This window comes from Rhinopithecus bieti, unplaced genomic scaffold, assembly GCF_001698545.2.
Source record: "Rhinopithecus bieti isolate Rb0 unplaced genomic scaffold, ASM169854v2 scaffold_57365, whole genome shotgun sequence".
Classification (NCBI taxonomy): domain Eukaryota; kingdom Metazoa; phylum Chordata; class Mammalia; order Primates; family Cercopithecidae; genus Rhinopithecus; species Rhinopithecus bieti.
In genome coordinates this window covers 212352-226284 of record NW_016822180.1, presented here as the reverse complement: position 1 = coordinate 226284, position 13933 = coordinate 212352, and the positions used below count along the sequence as shown (strand labels likewise).

Sequence of the window (13933 nt, the reverse complement as noted above, 5' to 3'; positions counted from 1 at the left end):
AATGGCCAGATCTAAGCTCACTGCAAGATCAGCCTCCCGAGAATACGCAATTCTCCTGCCTCAGCCCCCCGAGGAGCTGGGACTACAGGCGCCCGCCACCTCGCCCGGCTAGTTTTTGTATTTTAGTAGAGACGGGGTTTCACCGTGTTAGCCAGGATGGTCTCGATCTCCTGACCTCGTGATCCGCCCGTCTCGGCCTCCCAAAGTGCTGGGATTACAGGCTTGAGCCACCGCGCCCGGCCTGTCCTGGGTTTTTTTAATGCCAAGTCACTGATCTGAAGTTAATGTAGCTTCGGCAAAATAAGCTGGAACTCTAAAGGTTCAATTCCTACTAACAAATTATTCCTGGAATAATTTCACCCATCACCCCTGGGCATGCAAGGTTGGGATCCTAGCTTCTTTATATTTTCATCGTATTGATATTATCAACCAGGTGAACATGAACGTGAGAAAAGTGTTTATTCAAGGTCAACGACAGAGACAGCGAGCATTCTGGCTCTTTGGCTGAGTTTTACTGAGGTATGACAGGAGAGGTGCATTCAAATTACTCAAGCTAAAAAGCAGAGTCTCCCACTCCGCTGATTTCACCTCTGGACTGAACGAACTCTAGACCCTCTCCCCTCCCTCGCCAGAGTGGGCGACACCGCATCTTGTAGCCCAAGAAATCAGGGATGGACAATGGGGTCACAGTCTTGGGTTATTCTTTTCTGGGGGAGTAAAGCGTCCCCAACCTGAGAAACCCTAGCCTTGGAGAAAGTGTGTCGAGGGCTGCCCTCGATCTCACCTGCTGGGCTGAATCGGCAGTCGGACTCCAGCCCCAGGCCGCAGCACCTGGGCCGCGACGCCCCGGAGGCCGCACACAGCCCTCAGCGCCGCCATCTTACTCCGGCTGTAGACTGCGGGAAGGAGAACCGGGCGGAAGTGACGCCAGCGCCTCCTTGTTGGCTTCTCACCTATTCGCACAGTGAAGCCGCCCTTTTGGAAGCTGGCAGGGTCGTTTACCGTCGACCTGACAACATCCGGGTCCTGTGACTCGGCTTCACTTGCGTTTAGATAACGGTGACAGCCATCATCTTTACTGAGGGCGGTTCCTCCCACAGCTCCTGGCTGGCTTTTCTAGGAGCGAGCAAGGGAAAATTGCCGTTCCTGCGAGAGGCAAATACTTCATGCTCTCTCGCTAAGCCCGCTTGCGTATCTCGGAAACGCGCGGCGCTTTCTTCCCTACTCCCTTCCGCCTTGGCCGCCCTCCCGCTTCAGTCCTGCTCTCGGATTGTATCTGAGCCCTGCCCTTATAGGGTAGCCCCAGGCTTTGCCAATTACCTTCCCATCACTGAATCCAAAAGATCGGAGTCGGGAAAGCCAGCTAATTTCCAGATGTCCTAAATTGAGATTGGAGAAAGGAGCCTAAGTGGGGCTGGGCGGGTCTGAGAGCTCCCGCCAAACCAAAACAAAAAACAATAGGATTGCCAAGGCCACCGGCATTGGTGGTGCGGAGGGGAGTATCGGGGTGTGTAGGAGCCACCTCATCCCACATGGGGGAATGGAGGTCCTCTGTGGGTGACCCTGACATCCGCCAGGCTTCCCGAACCTACAGAATCATAGACCCAGGAAGCACCCTTAGAGATGCCTCATACCCCACTTCCGTCTTGCGTCAGCCACCTTTCCCTAACGTCTTTCTGACCCTGCTATAGCCCTCCTGGGTAATGGCCAATAGCATGGAAATGTAGTAGCACCAGGAGTCTGATCCCAATTCTGTATGGACAAAGACTTTTCCAGCCTTAGAGGCTAGTTCCTGTTTTCTCCCTCTGCCTCTAAGCCCAACTCCAGCTGGGCCACCCACCCGTAGAGTCTGTACTACTCTCCAACTCTGAGCCTGGAAAGACGCCTTCCCCAGATATCCCCTAGACAGGATCCCTGGGACACAGCCCACCAGCAGCGCAGCAGGGTGAGGCAGACAGACCAGGAAGCAGAGACAGAGGAATTCTTCACTGCAGAGAAAGAGGGGAAAGCCAGACTTCTGGCCTGGGAATTGACCTAATGGGAACTGTACCAAAGGGTGGGGCCAGATCCTTGGCTGTGGGAACTGACCAGGACCTGAGCTAGACAAGGGAGCTGCCACAGAGCCAGGGCAGAGGTTTGGTCCCTCTGCTCTCCTCATTCCTTGCTCTTTCCCTGGGCCTTCTTTCTGTCTATTGTTGAAACACAGCAAATGTGGCCATGGTGGTGGGGGATGGGAAGGATTGCATTTATTTGCCTTGATCCAGCTTGGGAGAAGTCAGGATAGACTCTGGGTTGCGTGGCCCTGGGGGCAGCTAGAGCTGGGACTGGCGTGGGGGCTTCTGAGGGGCTGCCTAGGACACTGCAGCTTTTGTGCCTTCTCCCGGCTGCCAACACCCCCACACACACTGCTGCAACCACTCTAAAGCCCTTTGTCTTTCACTGCTTAGTCACCCCCTTTGTCCTCATCTCAAATAGGGGAGTGGAAAGGGGCAGTAGAGTTCTCTGGTGATAGCTCCTCTTGCCCCTGCCCCTTCTGGTCTCCCATCCCTTGTCTGATTCCTCTAGTCCCAGCCCCCTTGGCTTAGAACCAGGGTCAGACAAGTGGTGGGTCAAGAGGTGGGTCTGGCAGTCACAAGGGGGTGGGTGATCCAAGAAGTGACAGGCACCAGGGCAGGTATTACCGACCTGAGCAGGAAGGGAGGGGGAAAGGAAGTATTCTGACGGATATGATATGCAGGGGACAGGAGGTGACAAAGCAGAGTGAATAGGGGAATAGAGGCAGGAGGAGGTGGTCCACTTCTGGGAAAGGAAAGGGACTGCTGACTGCACTCTCCTTCCTGGGGATTTCCTGGGGAAACAAGCAGCCAGAGGATGGGGTGAGCAGAAATTGCCCCTACTTCTGAACCCTTCCTTGCCTTGAGAGTTCACACCCAAGACCTCTTTTGCGAGTTCCCTCCTATCCAAAGTCAAAGGAATAATTTGCTTCCTTCCCTAACACCACCTCTTCCTCCCCAGCCACTCTCCCACCCCAGGCAATGGATTTCTCCCAGTACCCTAATTTCCCTATAAGCACAATGCTGCCTCCACCCTCTCCCTGCCACAGGGAGAATTAAAAAGATTACTAGATATTCCAGGAACCACTGGGTTCTCAGAGCAAGGTGGGGTGGGTGGTGGGAGCCAGGTGGGGATTCCCCCAGACTGATACTGGGTGAATCTGGGTTCCTGAGAGCAAGTCTTGCCTATGCTGGGGCTGGCTGACTTGAGCCTGGGGGAGGGTTTAGGGCAGTTGGGAGTGGGTAGGAGAAGGGCCAAAAGCCTGGGGGAAGCTACTGGGAGCTGGGCCAGGGAAATGGGGAGTCAGGAAGTCGGGAGGGGGAACCCTGGGGGGAAATGGAGGCGGAATGGCTGTTCTGGGCTTTGGAGGGGGTGGGTAGTGGTAACTCGGGAAGGGGGATCCTGAGGGATAGAAGGGACGTTAGAAAAGAGGAGGTGCCATCCTGGATCAGCCTATAAAAGGAAAAGTCTTTAACCCCTCCTGCCTTGTCATCTGCCGCCTCCAGTACGTTCATTCCAAGCAGGATCATCCTACCTTTGGGCAGTCAACTCCATGATCACTGTCTCCTTGCTTCCCCCATTACCCTGCCTCTTTTACTCTTCCCAGTTGCTCAGTTCTACCCTGAGCCATGTCAAGTTACCTCCTTTCTTTGTTCTTCCCTCTTGATGTCTCCTTACCTGTTCCCTACCCTCTTTTCTCAGGCAGTTCACTCAGTCCCCGCAGCCCTGGAAACCAGCCACTGGGGCCAAAGGGCAGCATGAGGGAGCCTTGAGAAAAGAGAGGCCATGCTAGGTTAGACTATAAGAGCAGGAATTCTCCCAGGACTGTTATCCTATCTGTGCATGCTGGCCAGGCCCTTTCCCTCACTCTCTGCCTCTCCTGGGGCTCTGTCCCACCAAAAAGGGAAAGAGACAGCTGAGGGCTGATTGTGGAGTTTGGGAAAAGGCTATGTCATCAGCTGGCCCAGTGCCTATTATCCATTCGACTGCTAGAGATTCCCCTCCCCTGGGCAAGTCCCATTTTTTTGGGAAGCGATGATACACCCATCTGAGTCCCACCGACAGAGCTCAGCTGAGTGGCTTAGAGATCAGCCAATCAACCGCAGAGGCTCACCATGCTTAAAAGAGCTGGCGCGGAGAGAGGCTGGGGAGAACCCACAGGGAGACCCACAGACCCATAGGCACGAGAGAGACAGAGGAGGAAAGAGAGACAAAGGCACAGCGGAAGAAGGCAGAGACAGGGCAGGCACAGAAGCGGCCCAGACAGAGTCCTCCTACAGAGGGAGAGGCCAGAGAAGCTACAGAAGACACAGGCAGGGAAAGACAAAGATCCAGGAAAGGAGGGCTCAGGAGGAGAGTTTGGAGAAGCCAGACCCCTGGGCGCCTCTCCCAAGCCCAAGGACTAAGTTTTCTCCATTTCCTTTAAAGGTCCCCAGCCCTTCTGAAAACTGCCTCTGACCTTGGCAGGAGTCCAAGCCCCCAGGCTAACAGAGAGGAGCTTTCCAAAGCTAGGGTGTGGAGGACTTGGTGCCCCAGACGGCCTCAGTCCTTTCCAGCTGCAGGACCAGTGCCATGTCCCAGACAGGCGCGCATCCCGGGAGGGGCTTGGCGGGGCGCTGGCTGTCGGGAGCCCAACCCTGCCTCCTGCTCCCCATTGTGCCGCTCTCCTGGCTGGTGTGGCTGCTTCTGCTGGCCTCTCTCCTGCCCTCGGCCTGGCTGGCCAGCCCCCTCCCCCGGGAGGAGGAGATCGTGTTTCCAGAGAAGCTCAACGGCAGCGTCCTGCCTGGCTCGGGCGCCCCTGCCAGGCTGTTGTGCCGCTTGCAGGCCTTTGGGGAGACGCTGCTACTAGAGCTGGAGCAGGACTCCGGCGTGCAGGTCGAGGGGCTGACAGTGCAGTACCTGGGCCAGGCGCCTGAGCTGCTGGGTGGAGCAGAGCCTGGCACCTACCTTACTGGCACCATCAATGGAGATCCGGAGTCGGTGGCATCTCTGCACTGGGATGGGGGAGCCCTGTTAGGGGTGTTACAGTATCGGGGGGCTGAACTCCACCTCCAGCCCCTGGAGGGAGGCACCCCTAACTCCGCTGGGGGACCTGGGGCTCACATCCTACGCCGGAAGAGTCCTGCCAGTGGCCAAGGTCCCATGTGCAACGTCAAGCCTCCTCCTGGAAGCCCCAGCCCCAGACCCCGAAGAGCCAAGGTAGGCAGCCCTGGAGTCTGTGTCTTGCGGTGTCCTCCCGCCATGTCTGTCCTACTGACCCCTATTCACCCTCTCTCCACCCACTTCCACTTCTGGCCATTCTGCTTCCCTCCCTTCTGCCTGCCTTTCCTCTTTTCATGAGCCTCCTTTCTTGGTAAGGCTCAGGCCTCTCCCCTTCACCCTTCTCCTTCAGAGGTGGGCCAGAGACTCCGGGCTGGGAATAACTGCTCCCCCTCTCCACCCCACCCCTTCCTGGCCATGGCATCTCCTACTGGCACAGTCCCCAGCAGTAAAGGTCTCCTAACAGCCCCTTGGCCTTGGCTCTTTTCTCTGCCCCAAATTTGATTTTCATCCCCCACCCCCAGCTAAAGGAGTGAGATTTGAGGCCCTAGGGCTTAGTGTCTGGCTTCTGATGCTGCCTTTAAAATCACTGTGGCAAACTGCAAACTACGGCAGGAGTGGCGAGAGAGGGAGGGTATCCCATACCTCCTTCTGGTCAATCCCCTTCCCACACTGTGGCTGGACTGCGAGGCTGCCTGAGGCTCCATCCCTTCCTCCCTCCCACTCCTAGTCTCCCGCTTCTTCCCTTCCCTCCTCCCTCCTCCTTCTCCAGCTTTAATCCAGACCAGACGCTCGCTCCACACCCGCCACGCTGAGCTCTGGCCCTGGCCCTAGCTGCTGACTGAATCGTTCCTCCAACCACACAGGGCAGACACGTTGCAGCCCAGCCCTCTAGCCCTGGTCCCATAGGTCCCAGACACACTCAGGCCTGGAGAACCCCAAAGTGCCTCCTGATGGCAGTCCAGGCTGCTCTCACCTCTGGGGCTCCCGCAGCCCTGGGATGTGGCGTCCCCTTCTCCTCCCCTTCTTAGAACCAGCTGTTGACTCCTCAGAGTTACCACAAAAGCCCTGGGATTTGGTGTTGGGGGAAGGGCCCAACCAAGACCCGCCAGGAGTCAGAAATGGGGGGGGGGGCACCCAGCTGACTATGCTGAGTTCAAGACCCAGGAAGTGAGGGATTGGAGAATCGACCAACCCATGGGTCTGACAGGCTATTTCAGGTTCTTCCTCTCCCTTTTTCTCTCCAGCGCTTTGCTTCACTGAGTAGATTCGTGGAGACGCTGGTGGTGGCAGATGACAAGATGGCCGCATTCCACGGTGCAGGGCTAAAGCGCTACCTGCTAACAGTGATGGCAGCAGCGGCCAAGGCCTTCAAGCACCCAAGCATCCGCAATCCTGTCAGCTTGGTGGTGACTCGGCTAGTGATCCTGGGGTCAGGCGAGGAGGGGCCCCAAGTGGGGCCCAGTGCTGCCCAGACCCTGCGCAGCTTCTGTGCCTGGCAGCGGGGCCTCAACACCCCTGAGGACTCGGACCCTGACCACTTTGACACAGCCATTCTGTTTACCCGTCAGGTGAGGCCCCAGTCAGCACCGCAGGCCATGCACTGCACAATTCTAAGAAGCACCACTACATAGACTATGATGCAAATGATGTTCCTGGAGTTGTGTGACATGGTGCCTTGCCCCAGCCACACTGCCATGTGTGGCTACCTAGGCCCTGACAGCGCTGGGTCCTCAGTGCCCAGGTCCCCAGGAATCTAGATCTCAACCCAATGGACCCAGGTGTCTTGGCTGTCTATGCACCTTCTATGATCCCTCTCCACAGGACCTGTGTGGAGTCTCCACTTGCGACACACTGGGTATGGCTGATGTGGGCACCGTGTGCGACCCGGCTCGGAGCTGTGCTATCGTGGAGGATGATGGGCTCCAGTCGGCCTTCACTGCAGCTCATGAACTGGGTAAAGTGGGGGTGGATGAGAAAGGTATTAGGGAGGAGAAGGTGGGGAGGGGTACTAAGTTCACCACAGTGTTAATGGGGCCCCAAGGTATTCTTCCCCAGGCCTAGGTATAGGGCTATTACTCCTCTCTGCTCCAGGTGTAGACATACATTTACATTTTTCTATTAAATTAGTTCGTAGAAACTACTGTGATCTCTCTTTCTCTCTCTCTCTCTCTCTGTGTGTGTGTATTTGGAGGGGAAGTCAGAGAGGGAATGGGTGGGGTCACAGTTGGGAATGTTGGCCATAAGGAAAAATGGATAGGGAGGGGCTCGGAGTATATTTTGGAGAAGAGGAGACAGAGAAAGAGACGGGGCTACATACTGGGAGCCCTGAGAGTACCAGAAAGGAAGGGACTGGGGGCAGGGTGAGGTGGGGAATGGATCTGATCATCCACAGCTGCAGCCAGATTTATGATGGAGTCCCTCAGGGCATGAGGAAGGGACCCTCAGATCCTATCAGGGCCTCTGCTCCCATAGGTCATGTCTTCAACATGCTCCATGACAATTCCAAGCCATGCATCAGTTTGAATGGGCCTTTGAGCACCTCTCACCATGTCATGGCCCCTGTGATGGCTCATGTGGATCCTGAGGAGCCCTGGTCCCCCTGCAGTGCCCGCTTCATCACTGACTTCCTGGACAATGGCTATGGTAAGCAGATGGCACTTACCTTTCCCTGGGTAGGACTCAATTCCTGTCCTCCAGGGCACTCTCACTTCTGCTGCATTCTGCATGGGCCAAATTGCCTCCCCCAAGTGTGCTTCCTCTGCAGTGTGGGAAAGGGTGAGAAATGCTGCTGTCTTTCTGTCTTTGTGTAGTTCTCACTTCCTCCCAGAATAAATAGCATAGCTAGAGGAGGTGAATTTTGGCTCAGTAGAATTAGAACGGACCTTCTGAGGGCCAGAACTGTCCACCACTGGAATGGGCTGGCTGTGAAGGACGTGATTACCTTGTCACTCAGTGAGGTATGCAAGAATAGCAGGATGACTGCCACTAGGCAGAGATGTTGATGAGAAGCAAACTCAAGTATTCTATAGTTGGTTAGAATAGGCAGAACTGAGTTCCTATCCATTTTGTTTGTTTGTTTTTAAAATAGAGATGAGGTCTCACTGTGTTGCCTGGGCTGGTCTCGAACTCTTAGGCTCAAGCAATCCTCCCACCTCAGCCTTCCAAAGTGCTGCGATTACAGGCATTGAGCAACCATGCCTGGCCTCTTATTCTGTTCTTTAAGCAGGTGTAGATGTGTGACTGTAAGTTACTTCACTTCTCTGTGTTTGTAGTTGATGTGTCAGATAAGTATAATAGTGGTACCTATCTCATAGGTATTTGCCATGGTTAAATACATGCTGGTCAAGCATTTAGCCAATGCTCATCACATAATAAGCATCCAATAAATTATAGTTGCCCATTAAAGCCTCTTACAGGGCTAGGCACAGTGGCTTACACCTGTAATCCCAATGCTTTGGGAGGCTGAGGTGGGAGGATTGCTTGAGACCAGGAGTTTGAGATTAGCCTAGACAACATAGCAAGACCTTATGGCAACAAAAAATTCCAAAAAATTAGCTGGACATGGCACATGCCTGTAATCCCAGCTACTTAGGAGCCCAAGGCAGGAAGTTTGCTTGAGCCCAGAAGTTTGAGGCTGTAGTGAGCCATGATCATGCCACTGTACTACAGCCTGAGTCACAGAGCAAGACTCTGTCTCTGAAAAAAAAAAAAGTAAGTAATTAAAATATAAATTATAAATAAAAAAATTTTAATCCTCTTATAGTCCTAGGATTGTTTTTATAGGCTCCATAAAGCCCCAGGGAGCCTAAGCTTTCTGCTGGCAATCCTGAATGCTCCTCTCAGCCTGTTGCTGACTTTATGCCCCAACCCCCTTCTCAGGGCACTGTCTCTTAGATAAACCAGAGGCTCCATTGCATCTGCCTGTGACTTTCCCTGGCAAGGACTATGATGCTGACCGCCAGTGCCAGCTGACCTTCGGGCCCGACTCACGCCATTGTCCACAGCTGCCACCACCCTGTGCTGCCCTCTGGTGCTCTGGCCACCTCAATGGCCATGCCATGTGCCAGACCAAACACTCGCCCTGGGCCGATGGCACACCCTGCGGGCCCGCACAAGCCTGCATGGGTGGTCGCTGCCTCCACATGGACCAGCTCCAGGACTTCAATGTGAGATCCTAGGGCAGGGGTGGGGTAAAGGGCCCAGGGGTGTGGGGATCAGCCCTAAGCCCGGGAGAGAGTTCACTTATGCCCCACTTCCATTCTGTGCCTTTGCAGACTCCACAGGCTGGTGGCTGGGGTCCCTGGGGACCATGGGGTGACTGCTCTCGGACCTGTGGGGGTGGTGTCCAGTTCTCCTCCCGAGACTGCACTAGGCCTGTCCCCCGGAATGGTGGCAAGTACTGTGAGGGCCGCCGTACCCGCTTCTGCTCCTGCAACACCGAGGACTGCCCAACTGGCTCAGGTGAGGAGTAGCAGGGATGGGAGCCCTTGGGAGGGGACAGTAGAGCAGAAAGGACTGTCCCTTGAGTTCAAGACCAAGGGGGTGTTGATTCCCCTGCTGTTGTGGGGAGTGCCTTTAACCTCTGGGAATTGTCCTTGGCCGTCTGTGGGGAAGAGCAGAGCTGTGCTGTCTAAAGCTCTCAGGAGCTGGGTGGAGGGGTATGGGGTGATGTGAGGAAGGAGGGGCTCTGACTGTTTTACCCCTCCAGCCCTGACCTTCCGCGAGGAACAGTGTGCTGCCTACAACCACCGCACCGACCTCTTCAAGAGCTTCCCAGGGCCCATGGACTGGGTTCCTCGCTACACAGGCGTGGCCCCCCAAGACCAGTGCAAACTCACCTGCCAGGCCCGGGCACTGGGCTACTACTATGTGCTGGAGCCACGGGTGAGGGTCAGGACACCCCCAGGCCCTGTCTATGGTCATACCCCCGCCCAGTGCTCCCTCTGCTTTCTGATGACAAAGATCCCCCAAAGTAACCCTGTTTCCACAGCCATGCCAGCCCAGTCCAGGATTCCACTCAGACTTATCTGTACATGGGTATCAGGAAAACAAGCCCCAGACTCCAGATACTTGGCCCTCTAGCCTATCCTATTTCCTGTGGTTTCTTTTCCTCTGACTCCCCATCTTCTAGTGCTGCATTTGGTGAGAATGGAATGTGTGGCCTTTGGGGCAAGTCCTTGACCCCTCTTCCATGGGCTCCTCTGTCAAATTACAGTGGTGGCCTCATTCAGCTCCTGGACAGCCAGCCCTCAATGGACAGGCCTTCTGGAGATGACTGAAGTCCCCACATTCCGTCTCTGTGATAGGGTGGTGGGTTGAAGGCTGCACAAAGAAAAACAAGCCCTAGGAGCATTTTGCTCCCTTTGCCCCAACCTGAGAATTTCTACAGGCTGATTGCCCTCTAGCGTCCATTTAGGGACAGTGCCATGAAGGTTTAGGGCTTGCTGGTAGGACCAGACAGACCTGCACTTCCCATCTTGGCTCCTCTGCTTGCCATTTGTATGGCTTTTGGACAGGTTCCTTAACCTTTCTAAACCTCAACGTTCCATCCCTAAAAACCTCAAATAGTGGTGGTGAGATTTACTTTTGTGTCTGTAAAACACTTAGCTTGCTGTGTGATTCATACTCAGTGCTCTGAAAATGCTGGCTAGATGTTATATGTGATAATAATTATTGTTATGATTATCACCCACATGGTGGCTGGCACTCACCCATCTACATCCCTTACTTCATCCAACTTTTCCGACATCCCTTCCCTGATGGGACATGGGTCTTGTTTGACTTACCAACCCCTCTTGACTTAGGAGGAACCTTCGGCATTGTTCTCTCTCTTCTCCTCAGGTGGTAGATGGGACCCCCTGTTCCCCGGACAGCTCCTCGGTCTGTGTCCAGGGCCGCTGCATCCATGCTGGCTGTGACCGCATCATTGGCTCCAAGAAGAAGTTTGACAAGTGCATGGTGTGCGGAGGGGACGGTTCTGGCTGCAGCAAGCAGTCAGGCTCCTTCAAAAAATTCAGGTTCTTTCACCGTCATTCCTCTCTCTACCTTCCTGGACATTCTGGGTCCTGGAGATGCAGAGGGGAACTCAGCACTGTTTCCACTCTCAAAGAGCTCACAGTCTAGCCGGAGATAGATGAGTAGGCAGCTACAGTGCAGTGTCCCATGTGTTCATCCGAGGTCGGAACAGGGTGTTGTGAGTGCCCTTGTGGACATCAGGGAAGGCTTCCTTGGAGGTGACCCCTGAGCTGAGTCTCAGAAGGAGGGTAGGAATTAGGTACCAAGGAAGTGGGACTTGGAAGGGCACCTCAATAAGGGGGCAGTGGGTGTAAAGGTCCAGAGATAAGAGGCAAAAGGGCACATGTGCATGTAGCTCTGATCCAGACTGAACAGTTCATATAGGATGGGGTGACAACCATCTACACACATGTACACACATGTAGTCACATAAACACAGCTCAGAAAGCTGAGGGGATTCAGGTGATCCTGAGCTCTCCGTCTATTCCTTCCACACAGGTACGGATACAACAGTGTGGTCAGCTATCCCCGCAGGGGGCACCCCCACCATTCATTTTTTTTTTTTTTTGTCGCGGCAGCAGGGAAACCCTGGCCACGCGGAGGCACTACTTGGCGTCTGAAGCTGCCAGATGTCTCCTAGTCGCCCTCAATTGCGTGGAAATACACACTGAATGCCGTCCCACAGATGTGGTGTGGTACTGCCTGGGGCAGTCAGCTTGCGCTACAGCGGGGCCACTGCAGCCTCAGAGACACTGTCAGGCCATGGGCCACTGGCCCAGCCTTTGACACTGCAAGTCCTAGTGGCTGGCAACCCCCAGGATGCACGCCTCCGATACAGCTTCTTTGTGCCCCGGCCAACCCCTTCAACACCACGCCCCACTCCCCAGGACTGGCTGCACCGAAGAGCACAGATTCTGGAGATCCTTCGGCGGCGCCCCTGGGTGGGCAGGAAATAACCTCACTATCCCGGCTGCCCTTTCTGGGCACCGGGGCCTTGGACTTAGCTGGGAGAAAGAGAGAGCTTCTGTTGCTGCCTCATGCTAAGACTCAGTGGGGAGGGGCTGTGGGCATGAGACCTGCCCCTCCTCTCGCCCTTATGTGCAGGCTGGCCCTGCCCTGGTTTCCTGCCCTGGGAGGCAGTGACGGGTTAGTGGATGGAAGGGGCTGACAGACAGCCCTCCATCTAAACTGCCCCCTCTGCCCTGCGGGTCACAGGAGGGAGGGGGAAGGCAGGGTGGGCCTGGGCCCCAGTTGTATTTATTTAGTATTTATTCACTTTTATTTAGCACCAGGGAAGGGAACAAGGACTAGGGTCCGGGGGAACCTGACCCCTGACCCCTCATAGCCCTCACCCTGGGGCTAGGAAATCCAGGGTGGTGATGATAGGTATAAGTGGTGTGTGTGTGTGTGTGTGTGTGTGTGTGAAAATGTGTGTGTGCTTATGTATGAGGTACAACCTGTTCTGCTTTCCTCTTAATGAATTTTATTTTTTGGGAAAAGAAAAGTAAAGGGTAGGGTGGGCCTTCAGGGAGTGAGGGATTATCTTTTTTTTTTTTTCTTCCTTTCTTTCTTTCTTTTCTTTTTTTTTTTTTTGAGACAGAATCTCCCTCTGTTGCCCACGCTGGAGTGCAATGGCACAGTCTCAGCTCACTGCATCCTCCGCCTTCCAGGTTCAAGTGATTCTCATGCCTCAGCCTCCTGAGTAGCTGGGATTACAGGCTTCCGCCACTATGCCCTGGCTAATATATATATATATTTTTTTTAAGACAGAGTCTCGCTGTTGTCACCAGGGCTGGAGTGCAATGGCGTGATTTCAGCCCACTGCAACCTCCGCCACCCGGGTTCCAGCAATTCTCCTGCCTCAGACTCCCAAGTAGCTGAGATTACAGGCACCCACCACCATGCCCGGCTAATTTTGTATTTTTAGTAGAGACGGGTTTTTACCATGTTGGCCAGCCTGGTCTCGAACTCCTGACCTCAGTTGATCCACCTGCCTTCGTCTCCCAAAGTGCTGGGATTACAGGTGTGAGCTACTGTGCCCAGCCATGCCCAGCTAATTTTTGTATTTTTAGTAGAGACAGGGTTTTGCCATGTGGCCAGGCTGCTCTTGAACTCCTGACCTCAGCTAATCCACCTGCCTCGGCCTCCCAAAGTGCTGGGATTACAGGCGTGAGTCACCACGCCCGGCACATATTTTTAAAATCTAAATTTAATTCTGCTATTTATATGATCCTTTTGGAGTTAGACAGATGTGGTTGCATCCTAACTCCATGTCTCCGAGCATTAGATTTCTCATTTGCCAATAATAAGACCTCCCTTAGAAGTTTGTTGTGAGGATTAAATAATGTAAATAAAGAACTAGCATAATGCTCAGCATCTAGTAAGTGCTCAACAAATGGCAGCACTGTTACTTACTATTATCAAATTTCTGTCCACATCCACTCTCTATATGCACTTGAAGGTGGCGAAGATCCACATCCATGGTGCCTGCCTTTATCCTCAGGGTCCGTTCCTTTGGTTGGCAGACCCCTATCTGGGGTTCTGAGGGACCAACAGAGAAAGGAAAATTTCATCCCTCACCTCTGGAGGTTCCCAATCACAGGAAGGAGACATAGTAAACACATGGCTACAAATACAATTGACAAGAACATGAAGGTGCAGGATAACAAGAACAGATAACAAGAACAACTGCATCAACACAAATGAGTGCTTAGTAATAAGGGTGATAGTTGAGGGGTCTGGGTTTCATAACAGTAGAAAGAGCACTGGAGTGGGAGCCAGCGGGTCTGGATTCGATTTGGGGCTCGGCATCTTATTAGCT

General features: G+C 54.1%; 2 protein-coding genes across 2 annotated transcripts in view; one reads left to right on the top strand and one right to left on the bottom strand.

The window, feature by feature from the left end:
- The window catches only part of NDUFS2 (NADH:ubiquinone oxidoreductase core subunit S2), a 15586-nt gene extending 11772 nt beyond the window's left edge, over positions 1-3814 (bottom strand). The window contains exons 1-4 of the mRNA XM_017860811.1: positions 3744-3814; positions 1841-1988; positions 954-1116; positions 785-865 (exon numbers count right to left, since the gene is read on the bottom strand). Coding sequence (XP_017716300.1) covers positions 785-865; positions 954-1116; positions 1841-1988; positions 3744-3814 — 463 coding nt within the window. The remainder of the gene's footprint in view (positions 1-784; positions 866-953; positions 1117-1840; positions 1989-3743) is intronic.
- Positions 3815-4159: 345 nt separating this feature from the next.
- ADAMTS4 (ADAM metallopeptidase with thrombospondin type 1 motif 4) lies at positions 4160-12661 on the top strand. The gene is made up of 9 exons (XM_017860853.1): positions 4160-5253; positions 6342-6665; positions 6919-7051; positions 7570-7740; positions 8977-9263; positions 9372-9558; positions 9806-9981; positions 10939-11114; positions 11611-12661. The coding sequence occupies exons 1-9, from the start codon at positions 4627-4629 to the stop codon at positions 11750-11752; spliced, it is 2223 nt and encodes a 740-aa protein (XP_017716342.1). The 5' UTR covers positions 4160-4626; the 3' UTR covers positions 11753-12661.
- Positions 12662-13933: the final 1272 nt, after the last annotated feature.

Bases quoted from the DNA above. Each gene is read 5' to 3' on its own strand.
- ADAMTS4 (XM_017860853.1), top strand. From the start codon at position 4,627: ATGTCCCAGACAGGCGCGCATCCCGGGAGGGGCTTGGCGGGGCGCTGG. The intron at 7,052-7,569 runs GTAAAGTGGGGG...CTGCTCCCATAG, and splicing joins CACTGCAGCTCATGAACTGG to GTCATGTCTTCAACATGCTC. The intron at 9,559-9,805 runs GTGAGGAGTAGC...TTACCCCTCCAG, and splicing joins GGACTGCCCAACTGGCTCAG to CCCTGACCTTCCGCGAGGAA.